At 44.0% G+C, this 23,889-nt stretch overlaps 1 protein-coding gene across 1 annotated transcript in view; it reads right to left on the bottom strand.

The window, feature by feature from the left end:
- The window catches only part of NTAN1 (N-terminal asparagine amidase), a 235,993-nt gene extending 213,855 nt beyond the window's left edge, over positions 1-22,138 (bottom strand). The window contains exon 1 of the mRNA XM_069210221.1: positions 21,984-22,138. Within this exon, the coding sequence (XP_069066322.1) occupies positions 21,984-22,064 (81 nt within the window). The 5' untranslated portion in view covers positions 22,065-22,138. The remainder of the gene's footprint in view (positions 1-21,983) is intronic.
- Positions 22,139-23,889: the final 1,751 nt, after the last annotated feature.

Raw genomic sequence — 23,889 nt, 5'->3', positions numbered from 1 at the left:
CTGTGGAATATTAAGGGTATGTTGTAGGGACATTAGGAGAAGGACCCAGATAGGAAATAGAGAAAATTCTCAACCACCTACCCTACGAACTTTCCCTTTTAACGATGGGGCGGCAGTGAGAATGTTAAAAATAGATTGGATGTAGTGGCGAGATTACTGCTCCTACATCTGGGAGGACAACGTGGTTAAGCCGTTTGTATGGCCCCCTATGGGGCCCTGGGCTTTCGCCCAAGCCGGTATCCCTTAGTTTTCCTAAGATGACTACCTGTCTATATACGTACATCACCAGCATACCTACGTTTGATAATAGTAATATGTTTCTGCCGGAGATCAAATGTTTGCTGATTATGCAAGGTTCATGAGGTCCTGTGACTTACAAATACAAAAAAAATCATAAAACTTAAACAAAACAAACATGACAACAACATATACAACAGGAGCACAATGGAGGGAAAAGTCATCTCCTCTTTAAGGCATTCTGTATCAGCAATATTGTGACAAACATTTTTGTAAAACCAACAGACAGAAAGCGACTACTCAGATTTGACAGCCGTCACCCAGGGTCACTGAGGAAAAACCTTCTCTTTGAACATTACATACGCATCAGATGCAACTGCTCACACACCTTTAACTTCAATGAACAGGAATTAATACAAACTGACAAATTTATGAACTGGAAATACCCAAAAAAGAATTGACAAAAAAGCTAGGAAACATGCATGCAATAACAACAGAGACTCACTTTTGGAAACCCATCCCAAGGAGCAGCTTGATCGACTTACCTGCATAACTACCTTGTCACTTATCTCCAATACAGTGAAGAAAATAATTTTTTAGAATTGGAATATTCTCCTCAAAACAGTGAATGATCGGTCTCCTCCCCTCTTTCCCCTTAAGAGCGGATTCAGCCTCAGAAACAGATTCGTACATATCAGAAGTAGGCCCTTAGTATCAACAACAACTGGCCCTAAAAGTCGGTGGGGCTTACCACTGGTTAGCGGACATTATCTCTGTTGTAGAGGACCCATGTTTCAATTCACTAAACCATGTTGTAGGAAAATGCATATCATGGCACGGGTACCCCCTAACTTTTTGCCTTTTGTTGATGCTAGTTATGATTGAAAGTGTGCTGGGATCCTGCTAACCAGGCCCCAGCACCAGTGTTCTTTCCCTAAACTGTACCTTTGCTTCCACAATTGGCACAGCACTGGCACAGAGATAACTCCCTTGTAAATGGTACCCCTGATACTAAGGGCCCTGTGGCCAGGGAAGGTCTCTAAGGGCTGCAGCATGCACACTGCCTCACAGCTTGTGTGTGCTGGTGGGGAGAAAATGACTAAGTCGACATGGCACTCCCCTCAGAGTCCCATGCCCACAACCCACTGCCTGCAGCATACGTAAGTCCCTTCTTGCAGGCCTTACAGCCCTAAGGCAGGGTGCACTATACCACAGGTGAGGGTGTAGTTGCATGAGCACTATATGCCCATACAGTGTCTAAGCCAAACCTTAGACGTTGTAAGTCCAGGGTAGTCATAAAGAGTACAAGTCTCAGAGTTTGGCAAACACGAACTCCACAGTTTCATAATGGCTACACTGAATTCTGGTAAGTTTGGTATCAAACTTCTCAGCACAATAAATCCACACTGACGCCAGTGTGTGATGTATTGAAAAATGCACACAAATGGCATCATAGAGATGCGCCCTGCATACAAGTCCAAACACTGGTGATAGGCGGACCAGTTCCTGCCAGCCTGCCACATCCAGATGGGTTTCTGGCCACATGGGGTGAGTGCCTTTGTCACTCTGTGGCCAGGAACTAAGCCTGCACTGGGTGGAGGTGCTGCTCACCTCCCCCTGCAGGAACTCAAAGGCTCAAGCCTGTGGTTACAGCGCCCCAGATCACTCCAGCTAGTGGAGATGCCCGCCCCTCCAGACACTGCCCCCACTTTTGGTGGCACGTCCGGAGGAAATAATGAGAAAAACGAGGAGTCATCCACCAGTCAGGACAGTTCCTAAGGTGTCCTGAACTGAGGTGACCCCTGCCTTAAGAAATCCTCCATCTTGTTTTGGAGGATTCCCCCAATAGGAATAAGGATATGCCCCCCTCCCCTCAGGGAGGAGGCACAGAGGGTGTAGCCACCCTCCAGGAGAGTAGCCATTAACTACTACCCCCCAGACTTAAACACACCCCTAAATTGAGTATTTAGGGGCGACCCTGAACCCAGGAAATTAGATTCCTGCAACCTACAACAACAAGAAGGACTGCTGACCTGAAAGCCCAGCAGAGACGACGGAGATGACAACTGACTTGGCCCCAGCCCTACCTGCCTGTCTCCAGACTCAAAGAACCTGCACAGAGATGCATCCAGCGGGACCAGCGACCCCTGAGGACTCTGAGAACTATCCTGCACCCAAAGGACCAAGAAACTCCAGTGGACAGCGGCTCTGTCCAAGAAACCAAGAAACAACCATCTTTAAAGGGACTCCAGCCTCATTCCGGAAGTGTGAGTCCAGAACAGTCTGCACCAGACGCCCCCACCTCGTGTCCAGAAAAACCAACACCGCAGAGAGGACCCCCAGTGGACTCCAACAACGTGGACACCCTGAGTCGACCTCCCTGCACCTTCACAGCAACGCCTGCAGAGAGGATCCAGAGGCTCCCCCTGACCGCGACTGCCTGGTAACAAAGGAACCCGACACCTGGACAAAGCACTGCACCCCAGACCGAGACGAACCAACCACCGGTGCAGGAGTGACCAGCAGGTGGCCCTCATCCTAGCCCAGTCGGTGGCTGGCATGAGAAGCCCCCCTGTGCCCTGCCTGCATCGCCAGAGTGACCTCCGGGTCCCTCCATTGCTTTCAACTCAAAACCCGACACCTACTTCGCACACTGCACCCGGCCGCCTCTGTGCTGCTGAGGGTGTATTTTGTGTGCCTTTTTGTGACCTCCCCCCCCCAAGTGCTTTACAAAACCCCTCTGGTCTGCTCCCCAAGGACGCAGGTACTTACCTGTTAGCAGACTGGAACCGGAGCACCCCTGTTCTCCATAGGCGCCTATGCTTTTTGGGCCCTACTTTGACCTCTGCACCTGACCAGCCCTGTGTTGCTGGTACTGGGTGTTTGGGGTTGACTTGAACCCCCAATGGTGGGCTGCCTATGCCCAGGAGACTGAACTTGTAAATGCTTTACTTACCTGAAAAACTAACCAATACTTACCTCCCCCAGGAACTGTTGATTTTGGCAGTGTCCACTTTTAAAACAGCTTATTGCCATTTTTGCCAAAACTTTGTACATTACTGTTTTAATTTAAAGTTCCATACTTACCTGTGTCAAGTACCTTACAATTTATGTACTTACCTAAATTCTGAATCTTGTGGTTCTAAAATAAATTAAGAAAAGAATATTTTCTATATAAAAACCTATTGGCCCGGAGTTAAGTCTTTGAGTGTGTGTCCTCATTTATTGCCTGTGTGTGTACAACAAATGCTTAACACTACCCTCTGATAAGCCTACTGCTCGACCACACTACCACAAAATAGAGCATTAGAATTATCTAATTTTGCCACTATCAACCTCTAAGGGGAACCCTTGGACTCTGTGCACACTATCTCTCACTTTGGGGTAGTAGATACAGAGCCACCTTCCTACACATGTAAAAAGATAAATACTGGGACAGATCAACTATCGGTGAAAAGACACCACATCAAATCCAACAGCAAGAATGCCATTTATTTTATTACATGCCCATGCTCACAGAAATACATGGGTATACCTCATGTAAAATACGTATCCGGATAAGTGAACACAGAAGCAACGTCAGGTGTAGGAAGAGCTTGACATGTGTGACTAACCACTTTGTGGAACATACTGACAGAGATATCACATAGGTGATACTTGAAAAAATACTACCCAAATCACATAGCAATATAATGCAGATGCTATTAAAAAGGGAACAGGGCTGGGCACATGATTTGAAAATTCATAGCCTGCTTTAATCCTTCAGAAATACAGCTAAATTGCAGACTGGTGAAATACCCGACAAGACTCAAATAGAAAATTAGCCGCCTAACAGACGGTAACGTGTCCGGCCTGAACCTGGCACTGTGACCATCCTTTGCATGAGACTTCCCTTGCACTGCCACTTCACTGCGGATTCTAGAACAGTCAAGCACATGCACTTTACGCACTTTCAGCAGGTTAACCGCTCATTAACGGGTACGGGGTAAGCTGTTAAACGGTCTATTAGCACGTCAAAACAGTAACCAGGCTCTGAGCTTCACAATGTGAAATTTCACTACTGAGTTAAGGAGACTATAAAATACTACACTGTGGCAATTTACATTCCATAGTTTTCCGTACGCCGTACTAGTTGTTTGGTCATACCAGCCCTGATTTTAGCAAGTTGCATGGTCAAAGTTGTTATGAACAATTTATTTTTTTAAAGGGGGGGGGGGGGTAACAAATAATACACAGCAAAACTGAATATTCGAGTCTCCTATAATTAGTGTTTCAGTATTTTACTGTTTTAATATACAGCGTATATATAATTGAGCTTCCTCTACCTCAAATAAGAAGCTCTTTTTTAGTACTCTAATGTATCTGTGTTATCATTTTTAGTGCAAAGGTTTTAATTAACTAAGCACTTAAATAAGGAACTTAAAAAACTTAAAAACTCCTCCATGTATTTTTCTCAACCTAAGACAAGGGTAAGAGAGTACTATTTTGCTGTAGCTTCAGTGAGTACTCACTGCATCGCCTTGTTTGCAGTGACACACAACTGATACAGCACATCTTAAAAAGGAGACTTCTTCTCCCTCTCCTGTGTGCAAGTCTTATTTGTTGGTGTCAATTTATTTTAGGTTTTAATAATTTTATGTATTTGTATGGCACAGGACCTCATGAACCTTGCATAATAAGCAAACTTATGCCCTCAGGCAGAAACACATTACTGGTATTGAACGTATCTATGCTGGTGACGTATGTATGTAGTTGGGGACTCAACTTAGGGATCCCTGTCCTGATAAAAGCCAAGAACCCCGTAGCATGCAATACAAATGGCTGACAAATGTTGAACAGTGGAGCAATAAGCTCTCCAGTGTATCCGGTCTATTTTTAACAATCTCACTGCCGCTCCAACATTAAAAGGAAGTTCCTAGTGTAGGTAGTCGAGATTTTTATCTCTTTCCTGTCTGGATCCTTCGCCTCATTTCCCAGTGAATTCATGTCTATATTTCAAACAGCGTGCCCGCCATTAGAGGATTCTTTAGTGAGCGCAGGATGACGATGATGAAGCATGGCACTCAAGGTGGTCTGAGAGTTCAGGATGTACATTTTTTGTGATGTCAGGGTCCTGATTTATGTTTAAGGGCAAATCTGGTATTCAACAGTATATACCTGCACACAAGACAGGATTTTCCTTAGCCTCATTAAGTCATGTTTGCCACCTGTGGTACTAATGGTAATGTACTTTACCAAGGGGCACCAGAATAAAAAGATAGTTTTATGTGGCATCCTACTACGTACTTTTAATTTCTTCTATACTGTGGAACAAATGATCAAGTGCTCCCGCCTAGGAGATTGAGCCCATCCAGAGATATCAATTACCTAGAAATCAATCTTTTACTCTAGGGTCTATTGGGAAGGCTAAACCCCTACTAGGGGACCCCAGAATAAAAAGATAGTTTAATGGGATATCCCACTAGGTAATTTTAATTTCTTCTTTGCCCAATGGCCCATAGAGTATGAAATCAAGTGCTCCCTCCTACGAGGTCGGACCTAAACAGAGATACCATCTCCCTTGCTCTGCTGGATGAGGACTGAAACATTTCCGAGCAAACGTAAAGGAAGGTTTCAATTCAATTAAGTACATGGCGGCTAGGATTATCAATTTCTTTCTTCACTTTTTTATTAACAGCAGTTTCAAAGTATAAACAAAAAACAATTACTACAAATCCCATGAACACTCTGAAATGAGTAACCATGACAATCAGTAACCAAACGCAATACAGTGCACATTGTATGTATAAACATGATGTTGGTTTCTCTTCCTCTTCTTCACTTTAGAAAGTTAAGATACATGCTCCATTAGTCGGTTTTTGTGTCCGCACCTAAAGGAGAATTGATATTCATTAAATCAGCTCAGACATATAACTTAAACATGTTCATCACTCTCTTTACAGTATGCACAGTGTAAGTATTTCAAACTCAGACATCATCCATCCCAAAGGAACAAATATGTGTGACATAATATATGTATAACATAACCTGTAAAGGAATCAGATCACAGCATAGATATTGTAACAATCCATACATCAATTAATCTCCTGGAGAAATTCATGGAATACCACCTGCCACCCATTATCCTCGGGGAGAAAGAGTTATATACCCTAAAATATATACTCCGGGAGGGATAATCCTTGCCTCTGTGTCCTTGATAGAATTGAAACTTTCCTTTACATTAGCTAGGTCATTTTTTATTCTGTGTCAGGACCGGAGGCAAGGATTATGAAAGTTCAAAGCTTACTTACCACCAATGATGCAGTATCATAAATAGGTTTGAAATAAAACCTTTTAAAAGTGGATTCTGAAGACCAGTGTGCAACATTCATTATGTCCTCCAATCTGCCACCTAAAAGGCCTTAGATGCCATGGCTCCCCTCCTGGAGTGAGCCCCAATTTGGTGTATATCACTTCCGTCCTATGTCATGATTCATCTTACCACCTGGAGATGGAAGGAGATGAAACCGACTTGAACATTTTTTTGATGGCAATCAAAAGCAGTCTCTCATCTGGTGGTCTGATGTCTGCCGTCATATCTTCATGTTCCTTAATGCATCTAACCACACAAAGCTTGGGTGAACTTTCAAAAGCTGGATAGGTTACTGACCTTATATTAGTTTTGGTCCTTCTAGAGATGGTGAAGGTAACCCCCTCTGGGGTGAAATCTCTTGCCATGATATCCAATGCTCTGACATCGGAAACTCTCTTACAAGATACCAGGCAGAGCAGTATTGCCAGTTTCACTGAACTTTCGTTCCTATAAAGGTATTGTTTGTCCTGCCAGCCTAACAGAAAACATAAGGCCAAATTAACATCCCATAACCCTGAATATCTGGGTTCCGGGGCTTGAGGCATTCTGATACCCTTCAGGATCTTACAGACCCGAAGGTGTTCCCCTGCCGGAATATTGTTAATGGGGTGATGCCCCATTGAGATCACCAACCTGAACGAATACATTGTGCAGTACGCCAAGCATGAACTAGCCAGTTCTGCGAGATAATTTAAGATATCTGTAACCTCTGTCCCCGCGTATCCATGTGTCTCTCCAAACACCAATGAACTCATTGTCTCCAGGCTAATCTATACCTTTTGATGGTCCTGAATGCCCAGGCCTGTTGAATGAGTCTCTCAGCATCATCTGACAGACTATAGTCTTCCCAGCATCGCCCGAAATCCTCCAAGCCATGAAGTTGACGTGGCCCTGCGTTACCAAGGGATGTGGATGGCCCAGGGGGTGCCAAAGAATCTTTGGGAACAATGGAAGTTTCATTGGTGCTTCCCAAGACAATTCCAGTAGGGTGGGGACCCACGCCTAAGACTTCCAGATCAGAGTTATCACTACTAGTGAAGCCGCCTGCCGCTTCACATGAGACATCACTTGGGGAATTAGTAAAAACATGAGGCTGGCCTGTCATCCATTCCTGTACGAATGCATCCTCTGCCATGGCACCCGGGTCCAGTCGCCAGCTGACATACTGCAGGAGTTGAGCATTCAGCCAGGACTCAAACAGACACTGCATGGACCCCATCTGTACCTCAGAGCTAGGAATACCATTTGGTACAGTTTCCAATCGCTGAAATCTTTGATGTACTGGGAGTTCCAGTCCACCACCATCTTCTGTATCCTCAGAAAATACTCTGCTGTCACTGATTTCTGGTGTTTGAGGCAATAATGCCAGAAGTCCTTTGCCAAATTTGCCAGCACTTTCAATCCTGTGGCCCCAGGCGTTTGTCCATTGAAGTGTTGTCTATCAGAAGGAGGATGCAACACAAAACTCTGTCCAGAGTAAGGGATTGAATCGCAAAACAGCTCGCTAGGAGCTTGAGACAGTTTATGTGCAGGTTGAGTTTCTCTTCTGTCCATCTGCCTCCCATGGATATCTCAGCACATTTGGCTCCCCAGTCCAGCCGGCTGGCATTCGATTCTATGACCAGGTCCAGAGAGGACACAAAGATAACTCTGCCTTTCCATGCCTCCATGTGTTCTAAACACCACTGCAGCTCCGTTATGGCCTCTGGAGTCAAAATGATCAGCTCCTTGTAGATAAGGCCTTTTAAGGGGTGGGCTGCCTTCATTCATTATTAATGCTCTGTAGTGCAGGGGACCAGGAAAGATAGCTTGTATCGATGAGGACTACAAACCAACCATTCTGGCCGACTGACGGAGAAAGATCCTGTCCCTCCTCAGAACCTTGTTCAGTTCCTTCTTGATCTTGGATATTATTTGTTCCAGCAAGCTCAGAGTTACTGGCCTGGAATCGATGAGAAGACCCAGAAAGGTCATAGTATGTGATGGAGTCAGTTCTGATTTCTGACCGTTGATAACAAACCCCAGGTCCTGGAGGAGTGTAATAGTCGTGGTCAAATGCAAGAGCAATTGGGAACAGGACTGATCCATGATGAGGATGTCATCCAGGGGAATGATCAACCTGACTCCTTTTGTCCTGAAAACCTCCCCTACATCATGGAGAGCTTTGGTGAAGCACATGGTGCTGATGACTGTCTGAACAGGAGACTGAAATTTGTAAATCTGATCCCTCCAGGCAAACTGAAGGAAGCGACAATGTGGAGGGAAAATAGGGACCATGAGGTATGTGCCCTTGAGGTCCACGAGGACCATCCAATCATCCTGTAAAAGAGGGTCCCTCAAGAGGTGAGTCCCCTGGATCCTGAAGTGGCAGTACACTAGCCACTCGGTGAACTGTCTTAAATTTATTACTGTTGGAATGCCCTTGTCTTTCTTCTCCACAAGAAAGAGATTGCTGAGGAAACCATGAGGAGGTAGTACCGATTTGCAGAGCGCCACCTTGGGCAAGAGTTCCTCGACTTGAGTTGCTTAGTTTTGCCTCCTGCTCTGAGAAAAATAGTTGAACTGGTCTAACCACCTGTCCTGGACTTCCGTAGAACTCTATGTGGAACTCCTGTATTGTTTCCCCTGACCCAAGGGTCTGAGGGAATTTCGGCCCACTTAAATTTCGGCCCACTTATGAGTAAATTGCACTAATCTCCCAACGAGGTCTTGAGGGAAAGAAAGAATATTTCTTATCATTAAATCCTCCTGGGGTGTTAGGCCCTCCTCAAGCAACACATCTGGCCCTGTCTTTTTCGCCTCCCCGGTTGGAGGAGAAAGCACCTTGGCGGCAGTCATTCAACCCGTTGTTCCTTCTGGCCTGACCTCTGTAGGAGCCTTAGTGATCTGGGCGGCTGGCGGAGCAGCCCCTAGCTCTTCCAGCCCCAGCTGATTATCTTTGTGATCGACGTCTGAGCTTTGTCTAGCACCAAAAAGGCGGCCACAAATGTTCCAATTCCTTGACGAAAGGGTCTCCGACCAGGTTACCTTGTGGCCCATTCTCCTAACTTAGGGTCAATCTGTATCAATAAAGAGCGCCACCACTCGGCAGAAAGGGCACAGTTGGCACTGCTGAGAGGCACACAGGTCTAAGCATCCAACACACCACAATATCTGTAAGGAAAGGATCACCAGACTGTTTAGAGTGTTCTGCAAATTCAATTATCTTGGTGAGCAGGCCAAGGACGTTGAGTAGTTTATCCTGACATGCCCTCAGGAGCAGCCTATCCTCTTTTTTGGATCTTTCCTGTGGATACACATTTTCGGATCAATGTCGGGGGTTGAGGGCCCCCTCCCACCAAGAGAGGGTTGAGGGCTCTCAAAAGGCGCAACCTCCTTATCCAGTGGCTGTCTGATTTTTCTGTCCACATTCTCTGCCACCTTTTGCTCTGGGTGCCACTTGGATGACTGTGGTTGATATATACCCTCTGGCTCAAAAATGTCTGTTGAGCTTAATTCGTCTTCAACGATTCTAAGGCGGTCGAGCAGGGGTGCCAGGGCCGTCCGGAATCCTGTCCCTCATCTGAGGAGCCCTCATCATCATTATCACCCTTCCCTTTTGTGGGGGATCCCCTACCAGGGTCAAAGTTTGAAACAACCACATTGGGGTTTTGCCTGGGGAAAAATCGATCTCCTGATAGGGTGTGTGTTTCAATGTGTGCGCACTCTTACAGAAGACTTCTCTCAGACAGGCATAGCCTTCCAAGTACCCTGAGTCATGTTTCTGGGCCCTGAATGCACCTGCAGAAGACAGCCTGCTGGGCCCCGCCCTCAGGTTACTATGAGTCCCCAACCCCCCAGTGACTTGTGACATTAATTTATCCAGACTTTCCTGCAGTGGTGCAAGCGCCTTTGAAATAGCCAGCTTATCCATTGCTACAGGAATTGCGGCGCTGGGGAGGCCACTACTCTTCTGATGCAAAACTAGGGGTGCACTCATACTCCCTAAAGGATTCCATGACCAGGAGGGTATGAGCACCAAGGTAATGTACCAACAATCGCCCAGAAAAATTGATATCCAAGGGCAGTCCCCTTGCAGGTGCTCTGACAAAATTCGATGTGTTCAGGCCACCATGTGGTGTTATCTAGAGTGGCCTGTGGAGCTGATACAACAATACAGACTGCCTTGGCAGTGTAATAGCAAGAGCTGGTAGGGCCCAGAGGCTAGAGGAGGTTTCCAAAGGAGATAATCCTCCACAGGTGCCCTAGCACGCGTTACTGTTCTGAAGAGCACAGCTCGCTGCTCTTACAGATTGCTATGCGCCTAACAGAAGCCGCTAGTGGCACGAAAGTGCACCCCCTAGAGCACGAGCGTGGGATCAAATAGGCGCACCTAGCCTGAAGTCTACTACGGGGTCAAAACTCTGCAAATCAAGTAAGAAATAAGAACAGTCAGTACATGCAAGCATTGTTACAACAGTGAAAATACTGCAAATACAATTTCGTCCATCACACTAACATTAAAACCCCCAAAGAGAGTTAAGGGATGCAGGGACTTAACTGACTGGCAGTAAAGCAAGAGGAAGAGAAACCAACATTATATATATATATATAAATATATATATATATATATATATATATATACACACACACATATATATATATATATACACATATATACACACATACACACACTACGGACTATATTGTGATTGGTTACTGATTGCCATGGTTACTCATTCCACAGTGTTCATGGGATTTGTAGTGATTGTTATTTATTTATACTTTGAAACTGGTGCTAATAAAAAAGTTACAAAAGAAATACATAATCCTTGCCCCCAGTCCTGACATAGAATCTATAATGAAGCAAGCCACTAAAATTCTTTGTGAGACACCTTTTTACCAAACCTATGGCAACATGTGAATAAGGGATCAAAGGGACAAATTTATGTTTTAAAACATAGGAACAGGGTCTTTTTATGTATTGTTTTTCAAGGTTTGTACGTGCACCAGGTTTCCCTACACATTATTTTAGGTTTGCCTGCAACACCACGTGTTGCATGCACTCTCGCTTGCCAGAGATTTTATACAACAAGGGGCTTGCGGCCTGTGCAATGCTTACCATTCATTGGTTTTATTGGCACTCTTATTTGTTACCTTCTAATTGGCCAGTGCATGCCAGTTTCACTTCCTCTTGTTTCAGCTGTATCATGTACGGATTGCTTTAGCTCGATTACTGTCCTTCCTCTGATCGCACAGTGATTGAGGTACTATTTTTTCTCTACTGTTGCCAATTTTAGTTTGTTCTTGTGTAGAGCTGCAGCGACGCAAGGGTTTTCAGTCCAGAGAAGGCTGAACATAGATGCAGACGCCAAAAGCCCTGGATGTGTGAAGATTCTGTCTATCCTTTGTGAAAATGTCTTCACAAAACCTTTCTGGAGCGCGCTTTCTCATGCCTTCTAATTGGATACAGAATATTTCCTTTTAGAAGAGCAATATATCCCCATTGTAAACAGTGTATTTCCTTTTCCGAGGCATTGCTGGTACTTTTCCATTTGGCTCACAACATCCGATATCCAGAAAAACTCTCTTTCTTCAGATTGTAACCCTATTTCCCTTTTCAATATTTGAGGTGTTTATTTAAACCTTTTTATTGGGTAAAGAGTATACCACAATCCAAGGGGTGATTTAAGTTTATTGCTTCAATGGCGTTCCTTTCGCTAGCAGGGCGCATCAACATCAGCCCTCTCAACACTGGGCTCTTCCTCCCAGGGCTCCCTCCAGCGCTCTGACTTAGGCTTGTTGTGGTCGAGACCTACTGCTTGTTAGCATCTGAGTATGGAGATTAAAGGTAACTCTTGACCTGTTAAAGATAATAGCACTTCAAAGTTCCGCCACTCCCATAAATAATCCTTCGATGTCATCTTTCAGGATTGTCTTCTACAGGCTGACGGCTATTTAAGCAGCAGGAAAAGTCTGTGCCTTGCGACTGTTTTCTTCAAATTTTATTTATTTACATGGTTTTGTGCAGCATGAGCCAGGCATCATAAGCTGTATCCAAACTTGTATTTATTGTCTTTACTTATCAGAGATCATTGTTGAAAAAAAGAAGCAACGCCAATATCTTTATATATATATATATATATATATATATATATATATCAAAAACGAAGTTGTCCTCATGTGAAAGCGCACTCCCAACAGGTTATATAAACGGGAAGAAAAAGCAAAGCCAGCAACTCACAGTGAATTCTTTAAGCAGTTTCATTATTCCAGGCCTTAAGTTATAAAATCATCTCTGGACACGTGTTTCTAGGTCAATCCTTTCTTCAGCAGAGAAAAATATAAAAGTGTTTCACCCTTATAGGTGCAGCCAGTGCTGGAAGTGTTCCAGGCATTTCTTTCTTACTGAAAAGACCGGCATGGCTTCAGCTTGTCTAATTACAGGCACCTGATTAGTCTCTTTAAATACCAGTCCGCCCCAGTGGGCCTCTCAAGTGAGCAGTGTATGCTGGTTGTGGTGGTCCTGCAATTTTTTCATTTTGCCCCAAGTGTGTTGCTGGAGCCAAACGAAATAATGAACCAAAGTGCAAAACCTTTGTAGGCGAATCCAAAGTAAAATTGTCAGATTTGCTGTGAATATCCCAACCTGACTGCTCTTATGTGACAATCCATTTTTAGTCACACAGACCTGCTACGATGTGCAGTGGTGCTGCTTTCCCGACTGGACAGGCCGGGTAAATATCAAAAACGAAGTTGTCCTCATGTGAAAGCGCACTCCCAACAGGTTATATAAACGGGAAGAAAAAGCAAAGCCAGCAACTCACAGTGAATTCTTTAAGCAGTTTCATTATTCCAGGCCTTAAGTTATAAAATCATCTCTGGACACGTGTTTCTAGGTCAATCCTTTCTTCAGCAGAGAAAAATATAAAAGTGTTTCACCCTCATAGGTGCAGCCAGTGCTGGAAGTGTTCCAGGCATTTCTTTCTTACTGAAAAGACCGGCATGGCTTCAGCTTGTCTAATTTCCCGTCTAATCACATCTTCTAGCTTGCCTTTCAGAATCACTGTGGAGACATCAGCCCTCATACCTGAGCAAAGACCTGTGATCTTGGTTCAGCATCTGCAACGAGGCAGGCAGCGTCTACTTGTTGTTCCCTGGTCGTAATCTCCCTCTTTATTTCGTTTGGCTCCAGCAACCCACTTGGGGCAAATGAAAAAATTGCAGGACCACCACAACCAGCATGCACTGCTCACTTGAGAGGCCCACTGGGGCGGACTAGTATTTAAAGAGACTAATCAGGTGCCTGTAATTAGACAAGCTGAAGCCATGCCGGTCTTTTCAGTAAGAAAGAGATGCCTGGAACACGTCCAGCACTGGCTGCACCTACAAGGGTGAAACACTTTTATATTTTTCTCTGCTGAAGAAAGGATTGACCTTGAAACACGTGTCCAGAGATGATTTTATAACTTAAGGCCTGGAATAATGAAACTGCTTAAACAATTCACTGTGAGTTGCTGGCTTTGCTTTTTCTTCCCGTTTATATTAACCTGTTGGGAGTGCGCTTTCACATGAGGACAACTTCGTTTTTGATATATATATATATATAAACACAAGTCTAATTGTCTAATTAGTTATATGACAAGATTATGAACATGCTAAAATGTTCTATGCAGTAGCTATGGTGGCCAGGACCATCACAAGAGGCACAAGTCCATGTTTTGGATATATTTAATAAGACATAAATAAGAATTTTATGTCAGTACCGGAGGCTACTATTATGCTTCTCTAATCTTGCATTAATTAAACAGCAGCAGTCAAGAAAACTACAATTCCCATGAGGCTAAGCAACAAATAGCCAATGATAATAAGAAACGTATTGTAATAACAACCAATCATAATTAGGTATATGGTATAATCACCATACAACCAGCCCTCTTTTTCTTGCTGCTCACAGTCAAGATAAGTACTCCCCTTACATATTTCCTTTTATATAATGTACTTTGTTTATGCTCATTTAGCCTGCTGTTATTAATTATTATATGTCTATTGTTGTAAGCGTTTCACCACGCCTCGCTCAAGCGCTCCTCATGTGTTGCCAACATTCAATGGTTCACACTTTCTTCGCGCATTCCTAACGGTCGTTTTTGGTTACATCAAGTAACTGCCACTCGACCGCTTGCCATTCTTATCTGGCTTTTCTCACTTTGCTTCAGTGTTTTCACTCATATTGGCAGAGATATTTTGCCTACATGCGTCTTTTCTCCTGCCTGCCTTCCTTCTCCGACCGGCTCTGTGCATTCGCATCGGCTGTCCTTCTCGCTCCATGTCAGAAGGGAAGCGACCTGAATCTCTGCCCTCTGGCATTCCACAGCCCCAGGCAAGGGTGTTCACGCCCCCTTGGGCGTGTTTTCACCTTTTTCTCCATCTCCTTCCCATTTTAACATAATTTTAACCCTTTCTTTGCCAAATCCTACTGCACATTACTGTACCAGTATGGAAATTGATAGTTCTCCCCTCCTAGATGATAATAATGAAGAGGGTGACATATTTAAAATGGATTCAAGTGATTTCATTCACAATTCGGCTGAACAGGCCAAAATGGCAAAAAAATATTTTAAAAACAGAAAAATCGGTTAAGAGCATGATGTCAAAATCTTTACTAGCCCATTCTGCTGGGGAAAGCAGAAAACAAACTCAAGACTGTTTCCTCTAATAGCTCTCAAATTAATGTCAACCCTATTGGTGCTTCACTGACTGGTGATAAAACCTAAGCCTAGATTGAGGACTTAGATCCGCCAGGCCTCCTACCAAGGAGGATTATACTTCTAATACTCACACTAAATGGAAATCTAAAGCAAAACATTTAAAGAATGCGCTAAAATGAATGATTTCACACATTCTGCATACAGATGATGATATAGGTGACACTGATGACACTTTGGATAATTTAGGTAATAATGACCCTTCCGCCCCACCTACCAAAAAAGCTAAAATGTCCCTCTCTTCTTCTGACCCTTTCATTACCAACACAATTTTAGACTCTGAAAGAACCCCTATGTTTGACCTGCCCCTCATACACCATCCTAACTCAACCAAACGGTTTCCCACATCACATGTTGGGGATTACATATCCTCTAGATCAAGACAACCACTGGACAAGCAGTCCAGGGCCAAATTAAGATCTGAATACCTTAGACCTTCTTTATCCTCCCACATCACATCCACTCCATCGATAGACCAACCCACCCTAACTTTCTTTTCTAAGTTCAGTAAGGATCCCTGCAAGGGAGTTGACAAAGCCTGGTCAACCTGCCAGGATAAATTACTTAATTTGGTGGGTCCTTTAGCCTGTATTTTTGACATGGCAGAGGCGGCCAGAGTGGAAAATTCAGACATTGACCCTTTAGACCTTTCTCTTTGGATCCATAGAGCTTTCTGCCTTCTTGGAAATACTAATGCAGCTATCACTCATGAAAGGAGAAGAGGACAACAGTCTCTCAAAAAAAAGTTTTCAACCAGCAGGTTTTTTCACAGGTCGGTAGAGGCAGGAGCCGTTTTACCGGTCGGCCCTTTCATCCCCAAAGATCCAGAGGCTCCTTCAACTTGTCATATGGAGTGCAGGAATACAAACCCCAGTTCCACCCATAAAGGGGTAGAGGCTATTGAGGCCGGGGACATTGGAACTTCAAAAGCAATACCCAACATGGTAAGTCTCCCTTTTGGCCTTCTTCCTGTTTGTGGTCGTCTTCAGTTTTCCCTTCGAAAATGGAAAACAATAACTGCATATCTGTGGGTTCTAACTGCGATACAGGGTTATCTAATAGAGTTTTATGTAGTCCCATACCAAATGGTGTTTCCTGATCCTCCTTGTTTCTCCTCAGACACATCCACTATAATATCCAAGGAAATCAGTTCTCTTTTACTAAAGAACGCAGTTCAACTCTGTAGGAAAATGTCTCCTTTTTGCAGTTACCCCTCCCCCCACTTTTTTCCTGATATTGATGCTGACTTGGCTGAGAGTGTGCTGGGACCCCGCTAACCAGGCCCCAGCACCAGTGTTGTTTCACTAAAAATATACCATTGTTTCCACAATTGGCACACCCCTGGCACACAGACAAGTCGCTTGTAAAAGGTACCAGTGGTAGCAAGGGCCCTGTGACCAGGGAAGTTCCCTAAGGGCTGCAGCATGTGTTGTGCCACCCTAAGGAACCCCTCACCAAACACATGCACACTGCCATTGCAGACTGTGTGTGTTGGTGGGGAGAAAAAGGCAAAGTCGACATGGCATACCCCGCAGGGTGCCATGCCCACAAAACACTGCCTGTGGCATAGATAAGTCATCCCTGTAGCAGGCTTTAAAAGCCCTAAGACAGGGTGCACTATACCACTGGTGAGGGCATAGCTGCATGAGCAATATGCCCCTACAGTGCCTAAGTCCATTCTTAGACATTGTAAGTACAGTGTTGCCATATTAAGTATATGGTCTGGGAGCTTGTCAAAACTAACTCCACAGTTCCATAATGGCTACACTGAATACTGGGAAGTTTGGTATCAAACTTCTCAGAATGATAAACCCACACTGATGCCCGTTTTGGATTTATTAAAAAATGCACACAGAGGGCATCTTAGAGATGCCCCCTGTATTTTACCCAATCCTTCAGTGCAAGACTGAATGGTCTGTGCCAGCCTGCCACTGAGAGATGAGTTTCTGACCTCCTGTGGTGAGAGCCTTTCTGCTCTCTGGGGCCAGAAACAAAGCCTGCAATGGGTAGAGGTGCTTCACACCTACCCCCTGCAGGAACTGTAACACCTAGCAGTGAGCCTCAAAGGCCCAGGCTTTGTGTTACAATGCCCCAGGGCACTCCAGCTAGTGGAGACGCCCACCCCGGCGACACAGCCCCCTCTTTTGGTGGCAAGTCTGGGGAAATAATGAGAAGAACAAGGAGGAGTCACCCCCTCAGCCAGGTCCACCCCTAAGGTGACCAGAGCTGAAGTGACCCCCTCCTTGGAAAATCCTCCATCTTGTTTTGGAGGATTTAGCCCAATAGGAATAGGGATTTCCCCCCTCCCCAAAGGGAGGAGGCACAAGGAAGGTGTAGCCACCCTCAAGGACAATAGCCATTGGCTACTCCCCTCCAACCTTAACACAACCCTAACTGTAGTATTTAGGGGCAACCCTGAACCCAGGAATCAGATTCCTGATGACCTCACAAGAAGAACTGCTGACCTGAAAACCCTGCAGAGAAGAAGGAAGACGACAACTGCTTTGGCCCCAGTCCTACCGGCCTGACTCCTGATTCAAGGGACCTGCAACAGTGACGCATCCTGCGGGTTCAGCGATCTCTGCCGACTCAGAATGTGTACATTACTGTTTTTATTCAAAGTCCTATCTATACCTATGCAAAGTACCTTACATTTAATGTACTTACCTGTAATCTGAATCTTGTGGTTGTAAATAAATTAAGAAAATAATATTTTTCTATATAAAATCCCATTGGCTTGGAGTTAAGTCATTGAGTGTGTGTTCTAATTTATTGCCTGTGTGTGTACAACAAATGCTTAACACTACCCTCTGATAAGCATAACTGCTCGACCACACTACCACAAATAGAGCATTAGTATTATCTATTAATGCCTCTGTCAAGCCTCTTGGGGATCCCCTGGACTCTGTGCACATTATATCCCATTTTTATATAGAATATACAGAGCCAGCTTCCTACACCCTCATACACCCAGACCCTTCAGTCTTCAAAAGCTCTCTATAACAAGAAAATGAGACTGGTTATCAACTTCAGAACTTTCAACCAATTTGTCATTTACCGTCATTTCAAAATTGAGACAATAGTACATCTCAGAGATGCTCTACTTCAATCCGATTACATGGTGCGACTAGATCTTCAGGATGCATCTTACCATTCCCAATCACACACATCAGAGAAAATTCCTCCAGTTTTAGTGGCAGGGAAAAACTTAACAGTTTTTTTCTCTTCCTTTCGGTCTATTGTCAAAACCATAGTGCTTTACAAAAGGTAATGAAACCTGTAGTAGCACATCTCAGATCTCTAGGCATCAGACTAATTATATACCTAGACAACATTCTTGTGAGTCAGAATTACCACACACTTCTATCTCATCTTCACACCACTTGCTCTCTGCTTTCACAGTTGGGTTTTATAATAAACAAAGTCAAATCCATTGTGACTCCCACTCAACAAATGCAATTTTGGGGCTTCTTCTTGAAGTAAGCAACCACTACTCTATATCTACCTCATCAAAAAAGTAAAAACTATCAAAGCAGAAATCTTTCGAACTATCCAGAGTACACAAATCTGTCTCCGATCACTGGCTGAGATATTAGGTCTCCTCTCTTCATCCATTCAGGATATCTTCCTGGGGGCTTCTTCATTACCAAGCCCTTCAATGCCTAAAGAATTGTCATCTCAGAAAAGGTCTTCCTTATTTCGAGCTTGTCAGCATAGACCTAGAGTCTCGTTCTGAACTTCAATGGCGGATAGACCATTTAGAAGCTTGGAACGGCAAGACTGTCTTTGCATCAGCCCCAGATCTTGTGTATAGAATCCGATGCAAGTCTAATGGATTGGGGGACCCGTTGTGGTCCAATAATGACCGGAGGTACTTGGTCCATCGAGGAGTTCCAATTGCATATCAATTATTGAGTAATGTCAGTGGGCTCCTTTGCAATCAAAAGCATGGCAAAAGACAAAAATCAGTGTTCCATCCTCCTCGGTATGGACAGTGTGTCAGCTGTCCGCTACATAAACCATTTAGGCAGTACCAGATCAAAAGCATTAGCGGATCTCGTAAAAAGCATGTGGGAATTTTATATCAACAGGATTTCTCTTACAGCAGAGTATCTTCTGGGCAGTATTAATGCGCCCGCAGATTGGCACTCCTGTTTTCTCCAAGACTACAGCGACTGAAAACTTAATCCCACTCCTAAACAAATGGAGTCCCTTTTCAATAATTCTCTTTGCATTCCGCTTGAACTCCACTTACCTCATTTCTTCAGTTGGCAACCAGATCTCCTGGCCTTCGGGACCGGTCCACATCAGTCAATTATGCTTTCCCTCCTTTTCTCATGATCACCAGAGTCCCCGCCCAGGTCAGATATCAAAAGGCCAAAACAGTGATCGTGGTTCCTTTCTGGCACTCACAAGTGTGGTTCCTTCCTTGACTAGAACTGACAATCCACTTACCAGTACTGCTTCCATCCTTTCCTTCTCTCCTTCTGGACCCCTTAGGTCATCCCCACAACTTAGTTCTCAACAAATCCCTCACTCTTTTGGCTTGGAAAGTATCAGGTCACACCAATCTACCAGCCTTATTTCGAAAAAAGCTACAAAATTAATTAACAACGCTTGGGTTCCAGGTACCAGAAAAGCCCACATTTCTGCCTGGTCTCTCTGGTCAAGCTGGTGTCTGGGAAGGGATCTCGATCCCATTTCAACCAATATAACTTATGTTATAAATGTCCTAGTGGCAGAAGCCAGCGCAAGTAAATCTTACAGAACAATCAATTTATACAGATCAGCAATTTCCATGCACCATACCTACATTAACAGAAAACCCATGGAAGAACACACTCTCCTTTGCCGTCTTTTGAAGGGAGTAAAATTTTCTATTCCTCCTCTACCCAAGTACTCTAGATTATGGGACGTAAATATTGTTTTGAATTTGTTTTTATCTTGGCCTGACAATGTAGACGGGTCTCTGAAAATGCTTTCTTCTCAACGTACTATGTTATTATGTCTTATTTCTATTAAACGACTGTCAGATGTTAAAGCCTTGGACATTTCCTCTCGTAGATTTACCTCATCTGGGGTGTTGTTTTCAGTCAGCAAACACACTAAAACTAATCTACATTCTGTATTCTATCCTTCTTTTACTAATCAGCCTAAACTTTGTGTAGAGCAATGTCTCAAAGTTTACGGAGAACATACAGCCAATCTCAGAATGTCCTGTCTTCCACAACTTCTTATCTCCTTTCGCAAACCTCATAAACCTGTTTCTTCTGCAACTCTTACTAGATGTCTCATGTCTCTTGCTGGTATAGATACTTCAGTATTTGGGGCTCATTCCTCTAGGAGTGCTGTGGCATCTAAAGCATTCTGGGTGGGTTCCAGACTTAAGGACATTCTGAGATCAGCCGATTGGTCCAATTATAATGTTTTTAGGACATTGTACTGTAAACCAGTTCACACAGCAACTTCTGTAGTAATTTACATGCTTTAAAAAAAAGGCTCAGTTCTTGACATAAAATGTATATTTTCCTAGTAACTATGACAGAAATGTATTAATTTTATTAAAGACATGGAGGCAAGTATTATCCCACCGCAACACTTGGTAATTCATGTTGTTCTTTTCCCTCCCTGACAACATCCACAAACTTACCATGATCTACCGCCTAAGAACATTGCAATACGGATAGCATTTCCGACCTCTACTGCAGATTCATCACAGTTCCAGCATGGTCTTTTTCCAGGCTTTCGGATTTCTCCAAGAAATTGTTTACTTATAAACTTTTGCCAAGAACTATTTTCGTTTACTTTAGCAGTTGCTATTGTGTTATCTATTTCTTCTATGTTTTCTCATACTTATTAATTACTCGCACAAGATAAGAGGGCTGGTCACAGTCAAGTATAGTGATTAAACTATGTACAAAAATCTACATTATATTCACAATCTGCTCCTTAAGACAGCTATGCCATGTATTTGGTTATATTTTATATGACACATGCACGTGAATGTGCTTCATCTTGTATACTTGAAAAAAAATTCTGTTTAGCTTGTTTAAAGTTTTAAATAGCAAATCTCCAAAGGCATCAGCTGAGTTTTTTTTCTATCCTTTACTTCAGATTTACTACAGATGATGTGCCCTCTTAGGCTGACTTTGAGCGTCGGCTCTAGCTGTCCAACATAGGCAATACCATTTTTTTTCTGCAGATGCTGAACGGCATTGATGAAAAGCAGTTCACAGCCAGGAGATCGTCTTTATTAGCAAAGCCGAAAGGCGAGACCTATTGGCTCTACCAAAGTTTTTTGGTTAGGCACAGAGAGACAGGCGATTCTTCCAGAATCACTCAATGCTGACCCAAAGAAGGACTGAAACCTCGTTCGCAGTTCAGAGTTTGGCAGCTCTGTTAGCTAGACCACAGCTCCTCCCAAAGAACTGAGTTAACACTATTAAATATTTGAAATAGATACTCCGAAAAAAACACTGACGTGTCACACATAAGCAATATGAGGCAGTACAATGTAGCCTTACACTCTGCAGGAAGCACCTTCCTTAGGACTAACTGCTGGACGGCTGCATTTCAAAAGAGCCACCAATAATTCAGAGCCAACACTTCCGGTTTGCGTAATGCCGATACCACTTCAGCCCTACTCTTACCTTTAAGCGTGGATGCACCTCGACCAGCTGAGAGACCGTCAAAGATAAACTTATCCTCTGACTGTCAATTAGCAGAGGCATGTCTGCTGGAGGAGACGCGCAAGCTAAAATAGCCCTGCGATGGATACGAGGAAGAAACGTAGGGAAGCAGAAACACAGAAGAAGGACTTGACAACAAATGCCACATGAGGAAGGCCCGCCTACAGGCAGAGGAAGGACTAGACCGCCGCGTGGCGTGTGAAAATAGAATAGCTTTGTTTGGAGAGTTCTCCCTGCCGCTGCCTTTTGGGCCAAACGTACAGTGCAGTGGAACCAGAAGTTGATTGAAACGTGAAGTATACATCGGTTCTTCATTGATTTACGTTTCATTTTTCAGTTATGCAGTTGCTATGCAGTCTCACTTTTTACAACGAAGCGAGTCAAACCAATAAAATAAGTAAACTGTGAGGAGAAAAGGAGTATCGTAATACGTTTTTTGCACCCTTGAAATATACATATGAAACAGCAAGTACAAGACGAAGTAACTTCCTAAGTACTTTAGAGCAGTTTGAACTAATCCTCAGTGTTTTTTTAGCAATTATATTTAGCGCGAGCTCGCCCTTAAGGTAGTGGAGCGTTTTACAGGGACACGTTCCTGTTTTTAAGGGAGGGGGCTGGGTTGTTGTGATTTGCTCAGAACCACAGGACGTTTGTCCGACGATCCTCCAGTTCATAGTTGGCAGCTCTGGCCGTCGTTATTCCGCATCCTCCACTCTCACTTATTATCATGGCAACAAGAGCCATAATAGCTACATTAAATAAGCATTTGCGAAGCCAGGCGGCCTGGCGCTGGCTCAAACCTTTCAGCTTTCCCATGCTGGCGGTGGAAACTGTAGACACGTGGCGCAGCGCATCGCTTAATGAAACACGCATGGACCTTCGTGTCCACACTCGGAACTGCGACACCGCAGTTCTTTTCTTTATTTATAGACTGCTGCTCCGGACACGTCGAGCACGTTACTGAAACACGGATAGTCCGCATGGCTCTCCGTTCACACTTTACATCTCCCCCATGTTTTACTCCACATGGACAGGGATGAACCAAATGAACTTAAACAAATGATAAAAACATTTTCATATGAAAAGCTTCAATATAAAATTGAAATAACACTCTCTTCGATAACAAATAACTGAAAACACCACAAATGTGTTTCTTAACACCCTGAATCCTAGTGTCGCTCACAGAGTCCCTTTTAGACGGCTGGGGGTCGTTGCACACTGTTCCCATCGTTCTTCTCACAGTGTGCTTACACCCCAGTCGACACCAACACTTACTTTCCAACAAAATATTCAACAAACAAAGTCTTTTAGCTGACTGCTAGGCACAGGATTAGGGCGTAAGTCATATCTCGCACTTCTAGTACTACCACTTCCATGTTCAAAAACACAACCATGCCTGGTTTATTCGATCCTCGTTGGCTCTGTAACATCCTTCCTTTCTTCAGCCAGTATTGGTGAATCATATGAAATGTCCTCTATCTCTCCATCTTCACTGGTCAACTCTCTTAGACCAGCCCTCTTAAAATGTGATACGTTTCGTGTTACTCTTTGTCTCCCTCTTGCTGCTGTTATCATGGATCCTTTTATGCCAATCACTTCCCACACCTCAGGCTCAAACGGCGTTCGGAACTTCCCTCCTCCTCGCAGACATCTCACTACCACTCGATCTCCTTCTTGGAATCCTCGATACTTCGCTCGTCGTTGGACACTCGCCCTCTAGTTAGTGGCTTCTCGCCTGCTTTGAGTGGCCTTGACATCCAATACAGGAGGTTTCCATTTAGGACCGGAGGGAATACAATCACGTGGAGACACTTTGAACATCAAAGAGGAGGGAGCACAACCAGTGGTGCTATGAGGCGTTTGACGG

The sequence above is a fragment of the Pleurodeles waltl genome, chromosome 10, assembly GCF_031143425.1.
Source record: "Pleurodeles waltl isolate 20211129_DDA chromosome 10, aPleWal1.hap1.20221129, whole genome shotgun sequence".
Lineage (NCBI taxonomy): Eukaryota > Metazoa > Chordata > Amphibia > Caudata > Salamandridae > Pleurodeles > Pleurodeles waltl.
This window is presented reverse-complemented; position numbering and strand designations above follow the sequence as displayed.